General features: G+C 40.1%; 1 protein-coding gene across 3 annotated transcripts in view; it reads left to right on the top strand.

The window, feature by feature from the left end:
* The first annotated feature begins 864 nt into the window (after positions 1-864).
* The window catches only part of ZNF654 (zinc finger protein 654), a 35639-nt gene continuing 20493 nt past the window's right edge, over positions 865-16010 (top strand). The window contains exons 1-3 of one of the 3 annotated variants that reach the window (XM_029578566.1): positions 865-1030; positions 8959-9104; positions 9980-10061. In XM_029578566.1, the coding sequence (XP_029434426.1) occupies positions 929-1030; positions 8959-9104; positions 9980-10061 (330 nt within the window). In that variant the 5' untranslated portion in view covers positions 865-928. Of the gene's footprint in view, positions 1031-8958; positions 9105-9979; positions 10062-10626; positions 10746-16010 lie in introns of those variants that run through there. The other 2 variants (XM_029578567.1, XM_029578569.1) reach the window with 2 other exon arrangements.

Here is a 16010-nt window from a genome sequence, read left to right as displayed (position 1 = left end):
TATAGCATGGGTTATTTTTTCCTATATGCATCACCTTGCACTTATCCACATTAAATTTCATCTGCCATTTGGATGCCCAATTTTCCAGTCTCACAAGGTCTTCCTGCAATTTATCACAATCTGCTTGTGATTTAACTACTCTGAACAATTTTGTGTCATCTGCAAATATGATTATCTCACTCGTCGTATTTCTTTCCAGATCATTTATAAATATATTGAAAAGTAAGGGTCCTGTAAGGAATCAGGTCCTTACAGGTCCCAATACAGATCCCTGAGGCACTCCAGTGTCCACTCCCTTCCACTGAGAAAATTGTCCATTTAATCCTACTCTCTGTTTCCTGTTTATCAAACGCCTTTGTTTCTACACCTCCAAGCGAACACGGCAACCGCACTGCTCTCAATTTAAACTGTCAGTTGGCGTTGAATGTATAAACTCTTTGTTCAGCCATGTTTAAACCTGACTTGACACTTGACAAAAAGCCCAACAAAGCGCCATAAAGAAGCAGAAAACCCCAACTTCTAGGCTCCTGTCACTATCACTGTCACTTTAGTTACAGAACCGCCCTCAAACTCTATTTAGGCGGGAGGACTCCAAACAGCAACCACATCCGTCCTAACTGACTGACGGATTGACTGCCTCACTTCCCAGCATGCACCACGATAGGCAGGCCTAATACAGTACGTGCGCCTCCTCTTCCAATCAGGACGCGCCGGGGGCATTCTTCACGCTGAGAGACGCAGTTTCCGGCCCATGGGAAGGCAGGCCCCGGGCGGGGCGGGGCAGGGAAGCCCCGCCCATCCATTGGAGTGGCGGCCGCTGTGACCTATGGAAGCTCGGGCAGGGGAGGGAGGGGGCGGAGCAGGAAGTGCGAGTGGCCGCTGCCTGGCGGCGGCTGGGAGTGGGTACGCGCAGGTCGGTCGGAGCAGCATGGCGGAAGACGAGAGCGACCAGGAGTCGGAGCGGCTGGGGGAAGAGCTGGAGGCGCTGCTGGGGCTCGGCAGTCGCGACTACTGCCGCCGTTTTTGCCAGGTGGGTGGGCGGCATGGAGCCGCGGGGCCGGGGCTCCGGGGAGGCCCTCTTGAAAAGAGTCCATGGAGGCTAGAGCGGGGGGCGGGCCGGGCCCGGGGCTCCTCTCACATCACCCGCAGGCCTTTTGCCATCGCAGCTTCCCTGGGTGGGAGGTAACGTCACTTTCTTTTTCAGGTGTTAAGGCGTGAAAAACCTAGAGACGGACCGCGGTGTAAAAACATCGGGGAAAGGTGAACGAGAACTTGCAGCGGTGGGGACGCGGCTCTCTCCGCCCCCGGTCAGCGCTTCACCTTCATCATGGTTTAGATTATCCCTTGCATTATTTATTTGTATTATTTTGTGGGTAGGGGGACTTGTCACTGTCATCGCTTTCACTGGATCAGCTGATGTGCTAACCTGTCAGTGGAAGGAGCCGCCACAGTGTTTTCTTTGTTTCATAGTATCCTTCTCATGTTAACATTGTTTATGACTTCTGCCCCAAATCATCAAAGATCGGAGTGTGTGCGAATCCGCCCTTTTCTCCCCCCAACTTTGAGATCAGTAGCACAATAAACTGCCCACCAAAGTCGCAGTGATAAGTGTGGATATTTTATTAGAGTTTCAAATACATTCGAGTTTAATTAAAGTTATATCTCGAGTAGATTGACAGCCAGTTTCGTGTTGCTCTAATAGAGTAATTGTTGCTATGTTTCCCTTTGATGTAAACATTGATAGAAAGCATCCAGCTTAGTTTTGCAGTATTTGAAACTTGCCCAAATAAAGGAAACAATCCAACTCTACCTTTTGGACAAAAATATGATATGCAAGACTCGAAAAGAACAAGCTGGGCAATATTGTGGGTGGTTTGAGCAGTTTGATGCAGAAGTATTAAATCAAACTTTTAGGGGCCCTAAATTAAGGGCTATCCTCTGGTCTACTTTGTTTTAAAATAGTATAGCCTTTTTACCGTGCTGATGTGTAACTGAATGCAACTTCATCAAAACTACAATTTGTAGACTTTTTAAGGTCTCTAAATTTACATGCACTTGAACATGATGCCTGGTTATATTCAGTTGGAGTTTTAAAAGCTCTCAAAATTCTCTGAGGTGAATTCAGGCGTTGCTCACAAGTGTCTACAACATAGGCAAACATTCATCAAAAGCTGACATTTCTGATGTAACTGGCAGTTTGTATCTTAGTTATGCGACCTTGATTTTTCTGTAAACCTAAATAAAAATATATTATTCATACTTACATTGCTTTATTTTTATTTTAATAAAACTGTTCTCTTCAAATTTAACTGTGCACTAACCACTGCTAACAATGTGTCAGTTTATTGGTAATTGTATATTTGATTTTTATAGTTTACCTTTAGTATCTTTTCTGATTAAAAGGGGAGTGATTAGAGTTAATAAATATACAGACCAAGACTTCCTTAGCCTTCTGCAGTTCTTGACCAAATATGAGAACTGTGCCATAAAATCATTTTTATAATCTTTAAAATCCTGGATTTACATTTTGTCATTGATGCTTTTTTTGTGATGAACAGAAAATACTCTGATTCTGCTGTGAGAGGAGGAGCCACAGGTCATTAATGATACATCCATTTATTTTAAATCCATAGCCTTATAGCTGCTCTGGGCAATTACTAGCAATGTATTTTCTAGTCTGTCTGGCTAATGGTGTTTTATGGACTTTTCTTCCAGATACTTGTCCAAACCTCTTTTAAACCCAGCTATGCTAATTGCCTTGATCACATCTTCTGTCAACGGATTCCACAGCTTGGTTGTGTTGTGTGTAAAATATTGTATAAAGCATCCTTTATTTAGCTGTTTTACCCCATTCATGATTTTATACATTTCTATCATGTCCCCTCTCAGCCTTTTCTTTTTTAAACTGAAGAATCCTAACCATATAGCCTTTTATTTTAGGGGAGCAGTTTTTATCATTTTTTGTTGCCACCCTCTGCACACTTTCTAGTTTTCCTATGTCTTTTTTTTTTTTTTTGTGATGGTGTGACTGGATTTGCACACAGTATTCAAGGTGCAGTCTTACCATGGCTGGAATTTCCATGCTGGGTCCAACCAAGATCTATTGATCCTAGCATCCTGTCTCTGACAGAAACATAGAAATGATGGCAGAAGAAGACCAAATGGCCCATCCAGTCTGCCCAGCAAGCATCACACTTTTTTTTTCTCATATTATCTGTTTCTCTTGGCTCTTAGTAACCTTTGGTTCTATTTCCCTTCCACCCCCACCATTAATGTAGAGAGCAGTGTTGGAACTGCATCTAAGTGAAATATCTAGCTTAATTAGTTAGGGGTAGTAACCGCCGCAATAAGCAAGCTACACCCATGCTTATTTGTTTACCCAGACTATGTAATTCAGTCCTTGTTGGTTGCGGTCTGTATATAGATCCACTTTTCTTCGTTCCCCCTGCCGTTGAAGCAGAGAGCTATGCTGGATATGCATTGAAAGTGAAGTATCAGGCTTATTTGGTTGGTGTAGTAACTGCCATAACAAGCAAGCTACTCCCCGCTTTTTTGTGAATGCAAATCCTTTTTTCCACATTTCCTCTTGCCGTTGAAGCTTAGAACAATGTTGGCCTCTTAGAGCAATGTTGAAGTCGCATTAACCATGTGTATGTTTATTGAATAAGGGTATTATCTCCAGGTAGTAGCCGTCATTCCCGCGAGCCACCCATTCTTCATTCACGTCCTCTAGACTTTAAGGATCCACAGTGTTTATCCCATGCCCCTTTGAAGTCCTTCACAATTCTGGTCTTCACCACTTCCTCCGGAAGGGCATTCCAGGCATCCACCACCCTCTCCGTGAAGAAATACTTCCTGACATTGGTTCTGAGTCTTCCTGGAGCTTCAAATCGTGACCTCTGGTTATGTTGATTTTTTTCCGACAGAAAAGGTTTGTCGTTGTCTTTGGATCATTAAAACCTTTCAAGTATCTGAAAGTCTGTATCATATCACCTCTGCCCCTCCTTTCCTCCAGGGTGTACATATTTAATTCTTCAATCTCTCCTCATAAGTCATTCGATGAAGACCCTCCACCTTTTTGGTCGCCCTTCTCTGGACCGCCTCCATCTTGTCTCTATCTTTTTGGAGATACGGTCTCCAGAACTGAACACAGTACTCCAGGTGAGGCCTCACGAAGGACCTGTCCAAGGGGATAATCACTTCCCTTTTCTTACTCGATATTCCTCTCTCTATGCAGCCCAGCATTCTTCTGGCTTTAGCTATCGCCTTGTCACATTGTTTCGCCGACTTCACATCATTAGACACTATCACCCCAAGGTCTCTCTCCTGCTCCGTGCACATCAGCCTTTCTCCCCCCATCGAATACAGTTCATTCGGAGTTCAACACCCCATATGCATGACTCTGCACTACTTGGCATTGAATCTCAGCTGCCATAATCTTCGACCACTCTTCCAGCTTCCTTAAATCCCGTCTCATTCTCTCCACTCCTTCCGGCATGTCCACTCTGTTGCAGATCTTAGTGTCATCTGCAAAAAGACAAACCTTACCTTCTATCCCGTCTGCAATGTCGCTCACAAAGATATTGAACAGGACCGGTCCTTGTGGTACACCGCTTAAAACGTCTCTCTCTTTAGAGAGAGTTCCATTTACCATCACACATTGTCTTCTGTCCATCAACCAGTTTGCAATCCAGGCCACGGTAGCCATAAGGTCATAAGTACCTGTTACATCCCATAAAGTAGATCTAATTTTTGTTACTTATTACCAAGTCTACTTGGCTAATTGTTTATGGACTTTTCTTTCAGGAACTTGTGCAAACTTCTATCATGTCCTCTATGAGCAATTTCTCTTCCAACAGTACCTGAATGTAATTTGCCTTGAAGTTACAAAAATCAGAATATAAAAATGAGATTTAAAAAAGTCTTAGCTCTGCATTGCCTTTCATCATAGGAGAAATGTTTGATCCCCTTTACTGTTTTCACTGCTCCTCTTCTAGTTAAGCTATATTTTTATTCAAATGGGGCAACCAGGTCACTCCTTAACCAGAAGGCTTGGGGGATAGCTTACACAGAACTTTCTATTTGGGGGGTGTTTTCTGCAGCCACACGTGAGCTGAGGATGTCACTGTATTATTCACAAGGACTGCAAGGTCATTTTCCTGGCAGGTTACTCCCAATACAGAATCCAGCATTGTGTACCTGTAGTCATGATTATTTTTCCCCTATTGCCTCACTTTGTACTTTTTCATATTAAATTTCCTCTACCATTCAGTTGCCCACCCTCCTAGTCTCACAAGGTCCCTCTGGAGTTCCTTACAATCCTCTGTGGTTTTAACAACTTTAATCATTTTATGTCGTTTGAAAATTTGATTACATTACTTGCTCCCTTTTTCATATCATTTATGAATTTAAATAGCACTGATCTCTGTGGTACTCCACTGACCTTTCTCTATTTGAAGAATCTCTTCCAAGATTTTGTTTTGCAAAATGATTTTCTCTTCTGTAAATTTCTACAATGGACAACACTTGCGTCCCTCTGATTTACGATTTTGTTTGTTTCATGAGTTGGGAATGATTACTGGTAGTTCCTGTAGTTTAGTGACTCCTTCACTTGAAAATTGATCATGTTATGAAATATTTCCAAACTAATGAAGAAAGCAGTGGTCAGTGGAACAATTTGCTTGTTGATTTTAAACATCCACTGCAAATCTGAAGAATTGTCATTTTATGTTTAGTCACTAGTCCAACTGTTAAACATATTGTTGGATATTTTGATTTGGAACTGAATTATATTTGAAGTGGATTCTTTCATTTCTTGATGCATATCAGAAAAGAAGTGATGCATATAAGTTGGGACCTCAGAATAGCACTTTAGGTCATTTACATCCAAGAAAATAAATTATACATAACCTTTGTTTTATAATAAATATCGGCATAGTGTTTTCACTTTATTTTATGCATGTGAAGTGTCACAAGGTCAGTAGAGTACAGGGATCTGTGCTATTTAACATCTGGAAAACTAATACCTCAAATGTGCCATCTAGAACTGTGTTATTGCAAAATAGAGGTCTTTTGGAGGATCTGACATGTTCACATTGGGGAAGTTGGAGATCAGCCCTTTTTTGTAACTGATCCTGCATTGTGGATCACCCTGCAGGAGCAACTGAAATGGAATTCAAGACAGGCTTGGAATCCTGTCTGTACATACATGAATTTGTAGTCAGCATCACAACTGTATAATGAATTATGGCACAGAGCTAATAGCAGTCTAATACTGGGGTTTTGTTTTGTTTTTTTTGGTCTTATGTGACTTTATTTTATTGACCTTGTAAATACATAAGTTTATTTTATTATGTATGTCAGATTTGTAAACTGCTAAATTTATGGAGTAGTGATTATAGAAGTCTTTTTTTTTTTTTTTTTAATAAAATTTGTTGACCTTAAGTGTGTGAGGTTGAAGGACAGGCTGCTGTACAATACTTGTATCGTGGAACTGGTATGCATAAGTACATAAAATCTGTGGTGTACTTCTAGTTTAAGGGCTTGATTAACAGTGACAATATTTAAATGGGGTGGGGATGCACTATTTTGTAAACTATATTCAAGCATTAAAGGCAAATTCTGATAAGTTGCACGAACTGGAGGTGATTTTTCACAGCAAATTTTAAACTATTGCCCTGAGAAATTGAAATTGCTAAAGAATTTAGATATTTCGTGTCAATTGACACTATTTTAACTAAAAATAGGTAACAAAGTTAATGCATTCAGTTTGAGTAAAATACAAGGTATTTGGCATGTTTTCTGCAAAATAGATTTTACCCTGTAAACACTGCTAAACTATAACAATTTGAACTTTTAATGTACTTGCATTTATAGACCACACAGATGTGCTGATTAGAGAGTTGCATATTTGTGGTATTTAAGATGGGTAAGATAAGGGAGCAATTTTTCAAAAGCCTATGTTGCTGTTTGCTGAAATTTGAAGGGAGCCAGTAGTGGGTAGTGTACCTTAAAAACTGTCTTCAGGGCACTCGGGCAGAAAAACTCCCTGTAGAATGGGGGTAGAACACACACATGTTTTTGAAAATGCAAAAATATAAGTGGTGTTCTCTATCCCCTTCCTCCAAACCTAAATCCATCCCAGGATTGTATCAAAAGAACATATGTTCTTTTGATACAATCTGGATTAAATTCCCCACTCATCAGCATAAACACAAAAGTTAGGAACTGTAAAAAAAAAAAAAAAAAAAAAAAAAAAAATCCCACTAACTTCACACGCAGTCACAGCAACATTTTATTATACTTCACAACAATATCTTATCTAATCATTTTGCTACACATCTACATTTTATAATATTATACATATTTATTAATTGATACAGCTGGTTAAAATGCTTATAGTCGTTCTACAATTCTTCCCCTTTCATATCCAAGTTATTTTTCCATGTTTTTTGTAACTTTCTCACATCCAAAATATTGTTATAATATTTGTTAAGTTTCATACTATATTTGTTCTTGTATTGGGAAATGTTCTTTACTTTGTTACTCTCTGCCTTTACTCACATTGTTAATTGTAAACCGGGTTGATGTGATTCCTATCATGAAACTCGGTATAATAAAAATAACAAATAAATAAAATAAATAAAAATGTTAAAGGAGATATTTGCCACCCAGGTGAATCTTGTTGGATAGCTTTGTTACCTAGCTAAGTCTTTTTCAAAAACTGCCCTCAAAATATGCTGAAAAATAGCACATTTTAGTACAAGGATTTAATTACTCTCTGACCTACCATTGTACTCAGAGCAAGGTAGAGTGTTATCGGGTGATTTACATACGTATATAAATTCCGTATTACACTACTTACTTAAAATATTTCTAACCTCATACCAAAGTACACTGTGCTAGGTGTAAAGCAAGGTTTTAAGCAGGTGGCAGAATGTCAGTATAATGGTGGCATGTCTGGCCTCTGTTCGGACTCTGGGGAGGAACAGGAAGATTCAGAGATAAGCACGTTACTTAACGTTGTCTTTGCACTGAGCTCCGAGCTTGGTCTATTCGTGAAAGAAAATGTAACATACTCAAAATGCATATATTTTTCTCGCTAAGCTTGTGAAGAAAGCTTTCAAATTAGGTGTCCACATTTTCTTTAGCATGTGTTTTATTTTATTTAAAACTTTTCTATACCGTCCTTTAGTAGTGCACCATCACAACAGTTTACAGTTAGGCACAAATATGTGGTTTCTCAATTATCCATAGGGTGCCATTATTATACGATTACATAGTTCAATAATATACTCTAAACGGGGAATGGGTGTGGTTACCATTTATGATTAAACTGTCTTTCTAATTTAATAAAATTTGAGAAAATTTGTGTATATATGAAATTTATTGTAGATATGTTAGAATCAGAAGTAGCCAACAGAAAATTTGAAGTCTGTGAGCTTTCCAGATTCAGAGGTCCCTTCTTTAGAGAGAGCCTGTGATATCTTAAAAGTTCAGGTAGTACAACATCCATTTTTTTGATCCAGTAAAAGGTATTGCAATGATTCCTGTCTTCTCTAGAACTAATATGGCCACTGAAACAAACTGCAATTTTTTCTTTTAAAGCCGAATACGTCATTTCCTCCCAGACTCTGTGTCTACCCTTCGAAGCTTTCTTCCATGTTTATACCTGTAGTTCTGCAACCATTGTCATTTATGGATCTGTCTTTTTTTTCCTTGGGTTTATTCCTCTGCTATGTTTTATTATTCAGTCTCTTTTACTGCTCTGTGTTTATATTTGTATTTTCTGGTCATGCCCCAGATTTAGATTTGTACCAGAGTGTCAAAAGTTACAGCTATTTTCAAATTACCTAAAAATGCAATAATACCAGATTGTATGACTATAAGCCGAACACAATGTTTTGAGTTTATTTCCTTAGTTGGAGAAGAAAGAATGTTGTGTTTTTCTCTCCTTAGTTGGTTGAGGACTATACCGGAAGATGGCAGGTTCCTTTACCCCAGCTCCAAGTGCTTCAGACTGCTCTCTGCTGCTTTACGTCCGCCAGCGTATCATTCCCGGCTGAATGTGAGCACGTACAATATGTTTTGAGTAGACTAGCTTTGTAAGTACATTTTTCCTATTCATGTATGAGTTTAATAGCATTGTCAGCCTTTGCTCTTTTCTGTAGTCTATTTCCTGTCCAGGCGATGTGTATGCACATCAGTTTTAATTTAACTGTACATTTTTCAGGGTTTTTTTTTTATATTGAGCATTGTATTTTTATCAGTATATTTGTACATTTGACTTATTTTTTTCAGATAAATGTCAGTAGTTCATGTTTGTTTAAAACATTTCTTTCCTTTCATTTTCTGTATGGCCAAATATAATTGTAAATCATGTGTTTATTCAACAGATGTGCTCATTGAAATGCATTACCTGCTATTTCTCAACATACTCTAGGACTGAGGGTGATTTTCAGTAGCTACAACTCTTGTGGCCATCACTGCTTCAGGAAATTAAGGTTTTCTGCCTTAGCTCAGTAGCAGGGTCATTGTAAAATTCCATTAAAAGTTGCAGGTTCTGCATTTTCAATTCCAGGTGCTGAACATTAGCAGAATCACACCACTAAATTTCTGGTTCTGACACATCTTGAAAAAAAAGTTATTTGTCCTTCCTCGTTTAGCTAGGGTTGTGACAGCTGAACCCTCTCAAAGTGTACAAATAAGGGTGGACAGGGCATATTTGTGTGCTATTAATGTATAAGCATCCAGACACTTTCCATATGTCTTCAGAAATGTGTCCACTGAATAAATCAGCACAAGGTGTTCCTGTGATTTAGAAGCTCTGGTCAGGACTTGTGCTCTGCACTGCGGAGTGATAGATTTCTGGGATTTGACATTGCTTTGCTGCCCAGAGTTTGTGGGGTCCTGATGCTGCTTTCTTTTCATTTTACTTTCTATTTCTGTTCCACTCTCTTCTGCTTTGTTTTCTTACCAGGAGTCTGTTTGAGCTGCTGCTGTTTTTTGGAAAGGATGAATTCTATGAAGTTCCTTTGAAAGACATTCTTGGCTCAGTCCAGGTAAGGTAACATGTGGTATGTTTGTATTTATAAAAGGAAGAGAAGTAGCTGTAAACCATTTGTCTTCAGGTCAGATGAAGAGAACACATGTCACATTGTCATTTCACTTCGTGTTTGTAAGAGAATCTAGTAATGAGTGAGAAAAGCACTGTCTTAAGTGCATTTGATCATTTTAATTTCAAACTCTTTGAAATACACGCAAACAGTAGAGACATTGGTTTCTTCAAGTGGAAATGCTCATAGTTTGGTCAGTAAAATCCCAGACCTGCAGGCCCTGATGGTGGAGGCAGACTAGGACATGGTTCATGATTGGGATGCAGCCATTCCGGGCTATAACTTGTTAAGGAAGGACAGAGGACAGAAAAGGGGGAGGAGCAGCTCTTTATATCAAAAACAATATCCAAGCAACTGAACTGCAAGGAATGTGGGGTAGAGAAGAAGCATTATGGGCCGTCCTAAAAAAAAAAAAGGTGATGGTGCATTCATTTTTACAGGAGTGGTTTACAGGCCTCCAACTCAAAAAGAAGAACTGGACAGAGATCTGATTGAAGACATCCAAAAGGTGGAAAAGAGATTGTTGGAGATTTGAACCTGCCAGACGTAGACTGGAGAATCCATTCTGCAGAACCTACCAGAAGTAGAGAGAGAGTGGATGCCCTGCAAGGGGCTCTCTTCAAACAACTGGTAATGGAACCCACGAGGGAGGGAGCTATACTCGACCTAGTGCTCATTAACGGGGATAATGTCCGGGTGGGTGCCCACTTCAGCACCAGTGATCATCAAACAGTATGGTTCGATATCACAAATAGGATATAGAGAAGTTCCATGAAAACCCAAGTTTTGAATTTCAAAAATATGGACTTTGTTGAAATAGGAACGTACCTGGAGGTAGAACTGGGAGAAAATGAGAGAGGTGGAACAACAGTGGGCCAAACTAAAAAGCAATTACAAAGGTAACAAATCTGTCCGTTAGAAAAGTAAACAAAAGCAAGAGAAATAAGAAACTGATCTGGTTCTCAAAGGAGGTGGCTGATAAAATAAAAGCCAAAAGAACAGCGTTCAAGAAATATAAAGGATCCCAAAAAGAAGAACACAAAGAAGAATATCTGGTGAAACTGAGGGAAACGAAGATAGAAATCAAGAAAGCAAAAAGTCAGGCGGAAGAAAGGGTTGCCAAACAGGTAAAGCAAGGCGATAAAACATTTTTCAAAGAGATCAGAGAGGAGAAAGGTCCGAAGTGGTATAGTGAAATTAAAAGGAGACAAAGATCAATGGGGGGAGAGCGACAAAGAAGTGGCTGAAATATTAAACAATCACTAAAGAAGACCCTGGAGAAGGACAGACGCTAGTTGACAAGACTGTGGTTGGGGGAGGAGTAAACAAAACTCCATTTACAGAATGTATGGGAAGAGCTAGGAAAACTGAAAGTGGACAAGGCCATGGGGCCAGATGAGGTACATCCCAGGTTATTGAAGGAGCTCAGAGATGTACTGGCGGGTCCGCTGAAGGATCTGTGCAATAGATCCCTGGAAACAGGAGTGGTGCTGCAAGATTGGAGAAGAGCGGTGGTGGTCCTGCTTCACAAGAGTCGGAGCAGAGAGGAGACTGGAAACTACAGGCCAGTTAGCCTCACCTCAGTGGTGGGGAAAATTAATGGAGACTATGCTGAAGGAAAGGATCGTGAACTATTTACAATCTAGTGGGTTGCTGGACCCGAGGCAGCATGGATTCACCAAGAGAAGGTCCTGTCAGACAAATCTGATTTTTTTGATTGGGTGACTAAAGAATTGGATCGAGGAAGAGCAATTGATGTGATCTACTTGGATTTCAGCAAAGCTTTTGATATGGTCCTGCACATGCGGCTTATGAATAACATGAGAAGCTTAGGAGTGAGCATCAAGGTGTTGGAGTGGATTACAAACTAGTTGATAGAAGGCAGCGTTTGATGGTAAATGGAGCCTACTCTGAAGTGAGAATGGTGTTGAGTGGAATTCTACAAGGATTGGTGTTTGGGACCAGTTCTGTTCATTATCTTGTGAGCAACATTGCAGAAGGAATAGAAGGTAAAGTTTGTCTATTTGCAGATGATACTAAGGTCTGCAACAGAGTGGACATGCTGGAATGAGTAGAGAGAATGAGATGTGATTTAAGGACGCTTGAATAGTGGTCGAAAATATGGTAGCTGGGATTCAATGCAAAGAAGTGCAGAGTCATGCATCTGAGGTGTGATTATCCAAAAGAACTGTATGTGATGGGAGGTGAAGGGCTGCTGTGCACGGAGCAAGAGAGGGACCTTGGGGTGATAGTGTCTATGATCTGAAGATGGCGTAGCATTGTGACAAGGCGATAGCTAAAGCCAGAAGAATGCTGGGATGCGTAGAGAGGAATAACCAGTAAGAAAAAGGAGGTGATAATGCCCTTGTACAGGTCCTTGGAGGCCTCACCTGGAGTACTGTGTTCAGTTCTGGAGATCATATCTCAAAAGGGACAGACAGGATGAAGATGGTCCAGAGAAGGGTGACAAAAATGGTGGGGGTCTCCATCAAATGACTTACGAGGAGAGGTTGAAGAGCCTAAATATGTATACCCTGGGGAGATATGATACAGACCTTCAGATACCTGAAAGCTTTTCATGATGCACATTCAACAACAAACCTTCTCCTTTGGAAAGAAATTTGTATAACTAGGGGTCACAAAATGAAATTCCAGGGAGGAAGACTCAGAACCAACATCAGGAAATATTTCTTCAAGAAGAGGGAAGTGGATGCCTGGAATGCCCTTCCGGAGGAGATGGTACTTACAATAACAGTGAAAGATTTCAAAGGGGCATAGGATAAACACTGTGGATCCCTAAAGACTAAAGGATGGAAATGAAGAAAAAGTGCATGGGGGTAACTTGCTGGTGTGGCGGTTACTACCCTTAACCAATAAGCCTTCATACTGTTGATGCAACTCCAGTATTGCTCTCTGCTTTATGGCAGGGGGAAAAGGGAAAAAAAAGGAATGAGATTCAGACAGCAACCAACAAGGACACTAAACTGTAAGGTCTGGGAAAACAAGAATGGGGGTAACTTGCTGATGCGGTTATTACTACCCTTAACCAATAAGCCTGATGCTTTTGATGCTATCATAAGCTTGCTGGGCAGAGTGGATGGACCGTTTGGTCCTTTTTTGCCGTCATTTCTATGTTTCATTCATTATTAGTCTTCCTAGAGCTGAAAATTCTATTGATTTGTTTGTCAACTTCTTCACCCCCTCTGTAAACTCATAACCCCCTCATCCTTTTGCTTTGTATCTCATAAGTTGAAAAGAAATATCAAAGCTGTAATTCATTCCACAATTTACTTGTAGAATGCCTTGTAAAAGTATATTCTACTGTTTATAAAATGCAAATCAAAATGCAGTAAAAGTAGGAGTTTCTTTCACTCAACTGTACAATATACTCTACACTTTCTTTGGCAAAGAACAATTACAGAAATATTCTAAAAGTAATTAAGCATAATAACACCAAAGTCTTGATTGCCTAAATCTTCACACCTCTCGACTCAGTACTTGGTGAACATTCATTTTGTAGCAATAATAGCCATGAGTCATTTAGGATAAGGGTCTACCAACTATGCACAGTGGGAAGGTTCAGTGTTTACCTATTTGGCAGAAGAGTTCAAGCTCTTTTAGGTTAGCTGGGGATCATCTGTGGGATTCAGATCTAGGCTTTGATTGGGCCACTGGAGAATATTCACTTCCTTGTTGCTGAGCTCCTCCATTTTTGCTTTTGCTTTGTTTTTAGAGTCATTGTCCTGCTGAAAAGTTAATTTTCTCTCCAACCCCAGTCTATGGCAAACTGGAAGGTTTTTCTCCAGTACCTGCCTGTACTGTACAACATCCATATTTCCTTCAGTCTTCACAAGCTTTGCAAAGCATCCCCCCAACATAATGTTGCCCCCACCATGCTTTACTGTAGGAATGGCATTAGTAGGGGATGTGCTGTGTTTACTAAGCCGATTCACATCCGACCATAAAACCTTCTCCCACTCTATGCAGTGTTCCCTAACTGTTTCTTTGCAAATGCTATGTGGTGCATCATCTGGCTTTTCTGGAGCAGTGGCTTCCTTCTTGCCACTCCCTCATACAAGCTGTATATATGGAGAAATCGTTGAACAGTCAACATTTTCCCCAGTCACAGTCAAAGAAACGTTTTCTTTAAAGGTAATCATAAGCTTCACAGTGACCTTCCACGACAGTTTTCTTAACCTATGGCTACTAACTTTGGAGGAACTGCCTGATTGTGACAGTCTTTATGGTACCAAACATTTTCCACTTTCACTATGATTGATGGATTTCACAGTGCCCTAAGGGATTTTCAAACACATTGACATTTTCTTATAGATTGCCCACCATTTGAATAATGTTATCTTGGAGTTCTGTCATAAGCCCCATTTTCATTATATTTTGACCTTTGCTTCAAATTCACTGCAACAAAAACAGCTTGATTCTTTATCCAGGACTATGTGAATCAGCTCAGCTACTATGATTGGACACAGTTGGGCTCTCTGTAACTTATTTTGGGCTTTGTTAAGGCAATTTTTAGACCCTGATCCAATCTGGGCTTGCAATGACAGGGTTTGAAGACTTGTGCAGTCAAAATGTTTTTGTTTTTTTGTTATTCCCAGTTTATTCCCAGTTACTTTTGCAATATTTATATAATTGTTCTTTCACAATGAAAGTGTAGAATATGTGTATAGATAAGTGAAAGAAACTACTTTAATGTATTTCAGTTTGTATTATTTAGACCAGTGGTTCTCAACCTTTTTTTTGGCCGGGACACACCTGACAGATGGTTCTCACATGCATGACACACTGAACATGTGACCGTCATGGGGCTAAATGTAAACATGCACTCTGCATCCATAGGAACCCCCTCGACCCTCAGCAATGAGTGCAGAGCAGAACTAGGGCATTACCCTGTACAACTCACCATACAAAAAAGATATTCTTGTTCTAATGACACGTCAGTAAAAGCAAAACAAACTCCCTTTACTATCAGGCCTTCCTTATGAAAAGACAGTAATTTACCACTGATGTGTATCCTATTGAGAAAACACAATAAATAAGATAGATACAAATGCCTCCATGCTAGAAAATACCTCACCTCGGTCACACACCCAGAACTGATAAGAACATAAGAAATTGCTATGCTGGGTCAGACCAAGGGTCCATCAAGCCCAGCATCCTGTTTCCAACAGAGGCCAAAACCAGGCCACAAGAACCTGGCAATTACCCAAACACTAAGAAGATCCCATGCTACTGATGCAATTAATAGCAGTGGCTATTCCCTAAGTAAACTTGATTAATAGCCATTAATGGACTTCTCCTCCAAGAACTTATCCAAACCTTTTTTGAACCCAGCTACACTAACTGCACTAACCACATCCTCTGGCAACAAATTCCAGAGCTTTATTGTGCGTTGAGTGAAAAAGAATTTTCTCCGATTAGTCTTAAATGTGCTACTTGCTAACTTCATGGAATGCCCCCTAGTCCTATTATTCGAAAGTGAAAATAACAGAGTCACATCTACTCGTTCAAGACCTCTCATGAACTTAAAGACCTCTATCATATCCCCCCTCAGCCGTCTCTTCTCCAAGCTGAACAGCCCTAATCTCTTCAGCCTTTCCTCATAGGGAAGCTGTTCCATCCCCTTCATCATTTTGGTTGCCCTTCTCTGTACCTTCTCCATCGCAACTATATCTTCAACAAGTACAGAAAAACCGCAAATTATAAATATGGAGACAGAAACTGGAATGGAAAACCAAAACAGCCACTCTGCATGCAGTGAAAACCTGGAGAAATGGAAAGAGAAATATAGCACCTAACAGACTCTCAGGATTTCCAATAATGCACACAAAGTTACACCTGCATTATGGAACACACTTAAACAGTAACAACCCTATC

Source organism: Rhinatrema bivittatum, chromosome 15 (assembly GCF_901001135.1).
Source record: "Rhinatrema bivittatum chromosome 15, aRhiBiv1.1, whole genome shotgun sequence".
In the NCBI taxonomy this organism is placed as follows: Eukaryota; Metazoa; Chordata; class Amphibia; order Gymnophiona; family Rhinatrematidae; genus Rhinatrema; species Rhinatrema bivittatum.
This window is presented reverse-complemented; position numbering and strand designations above follow the sequence as displayed.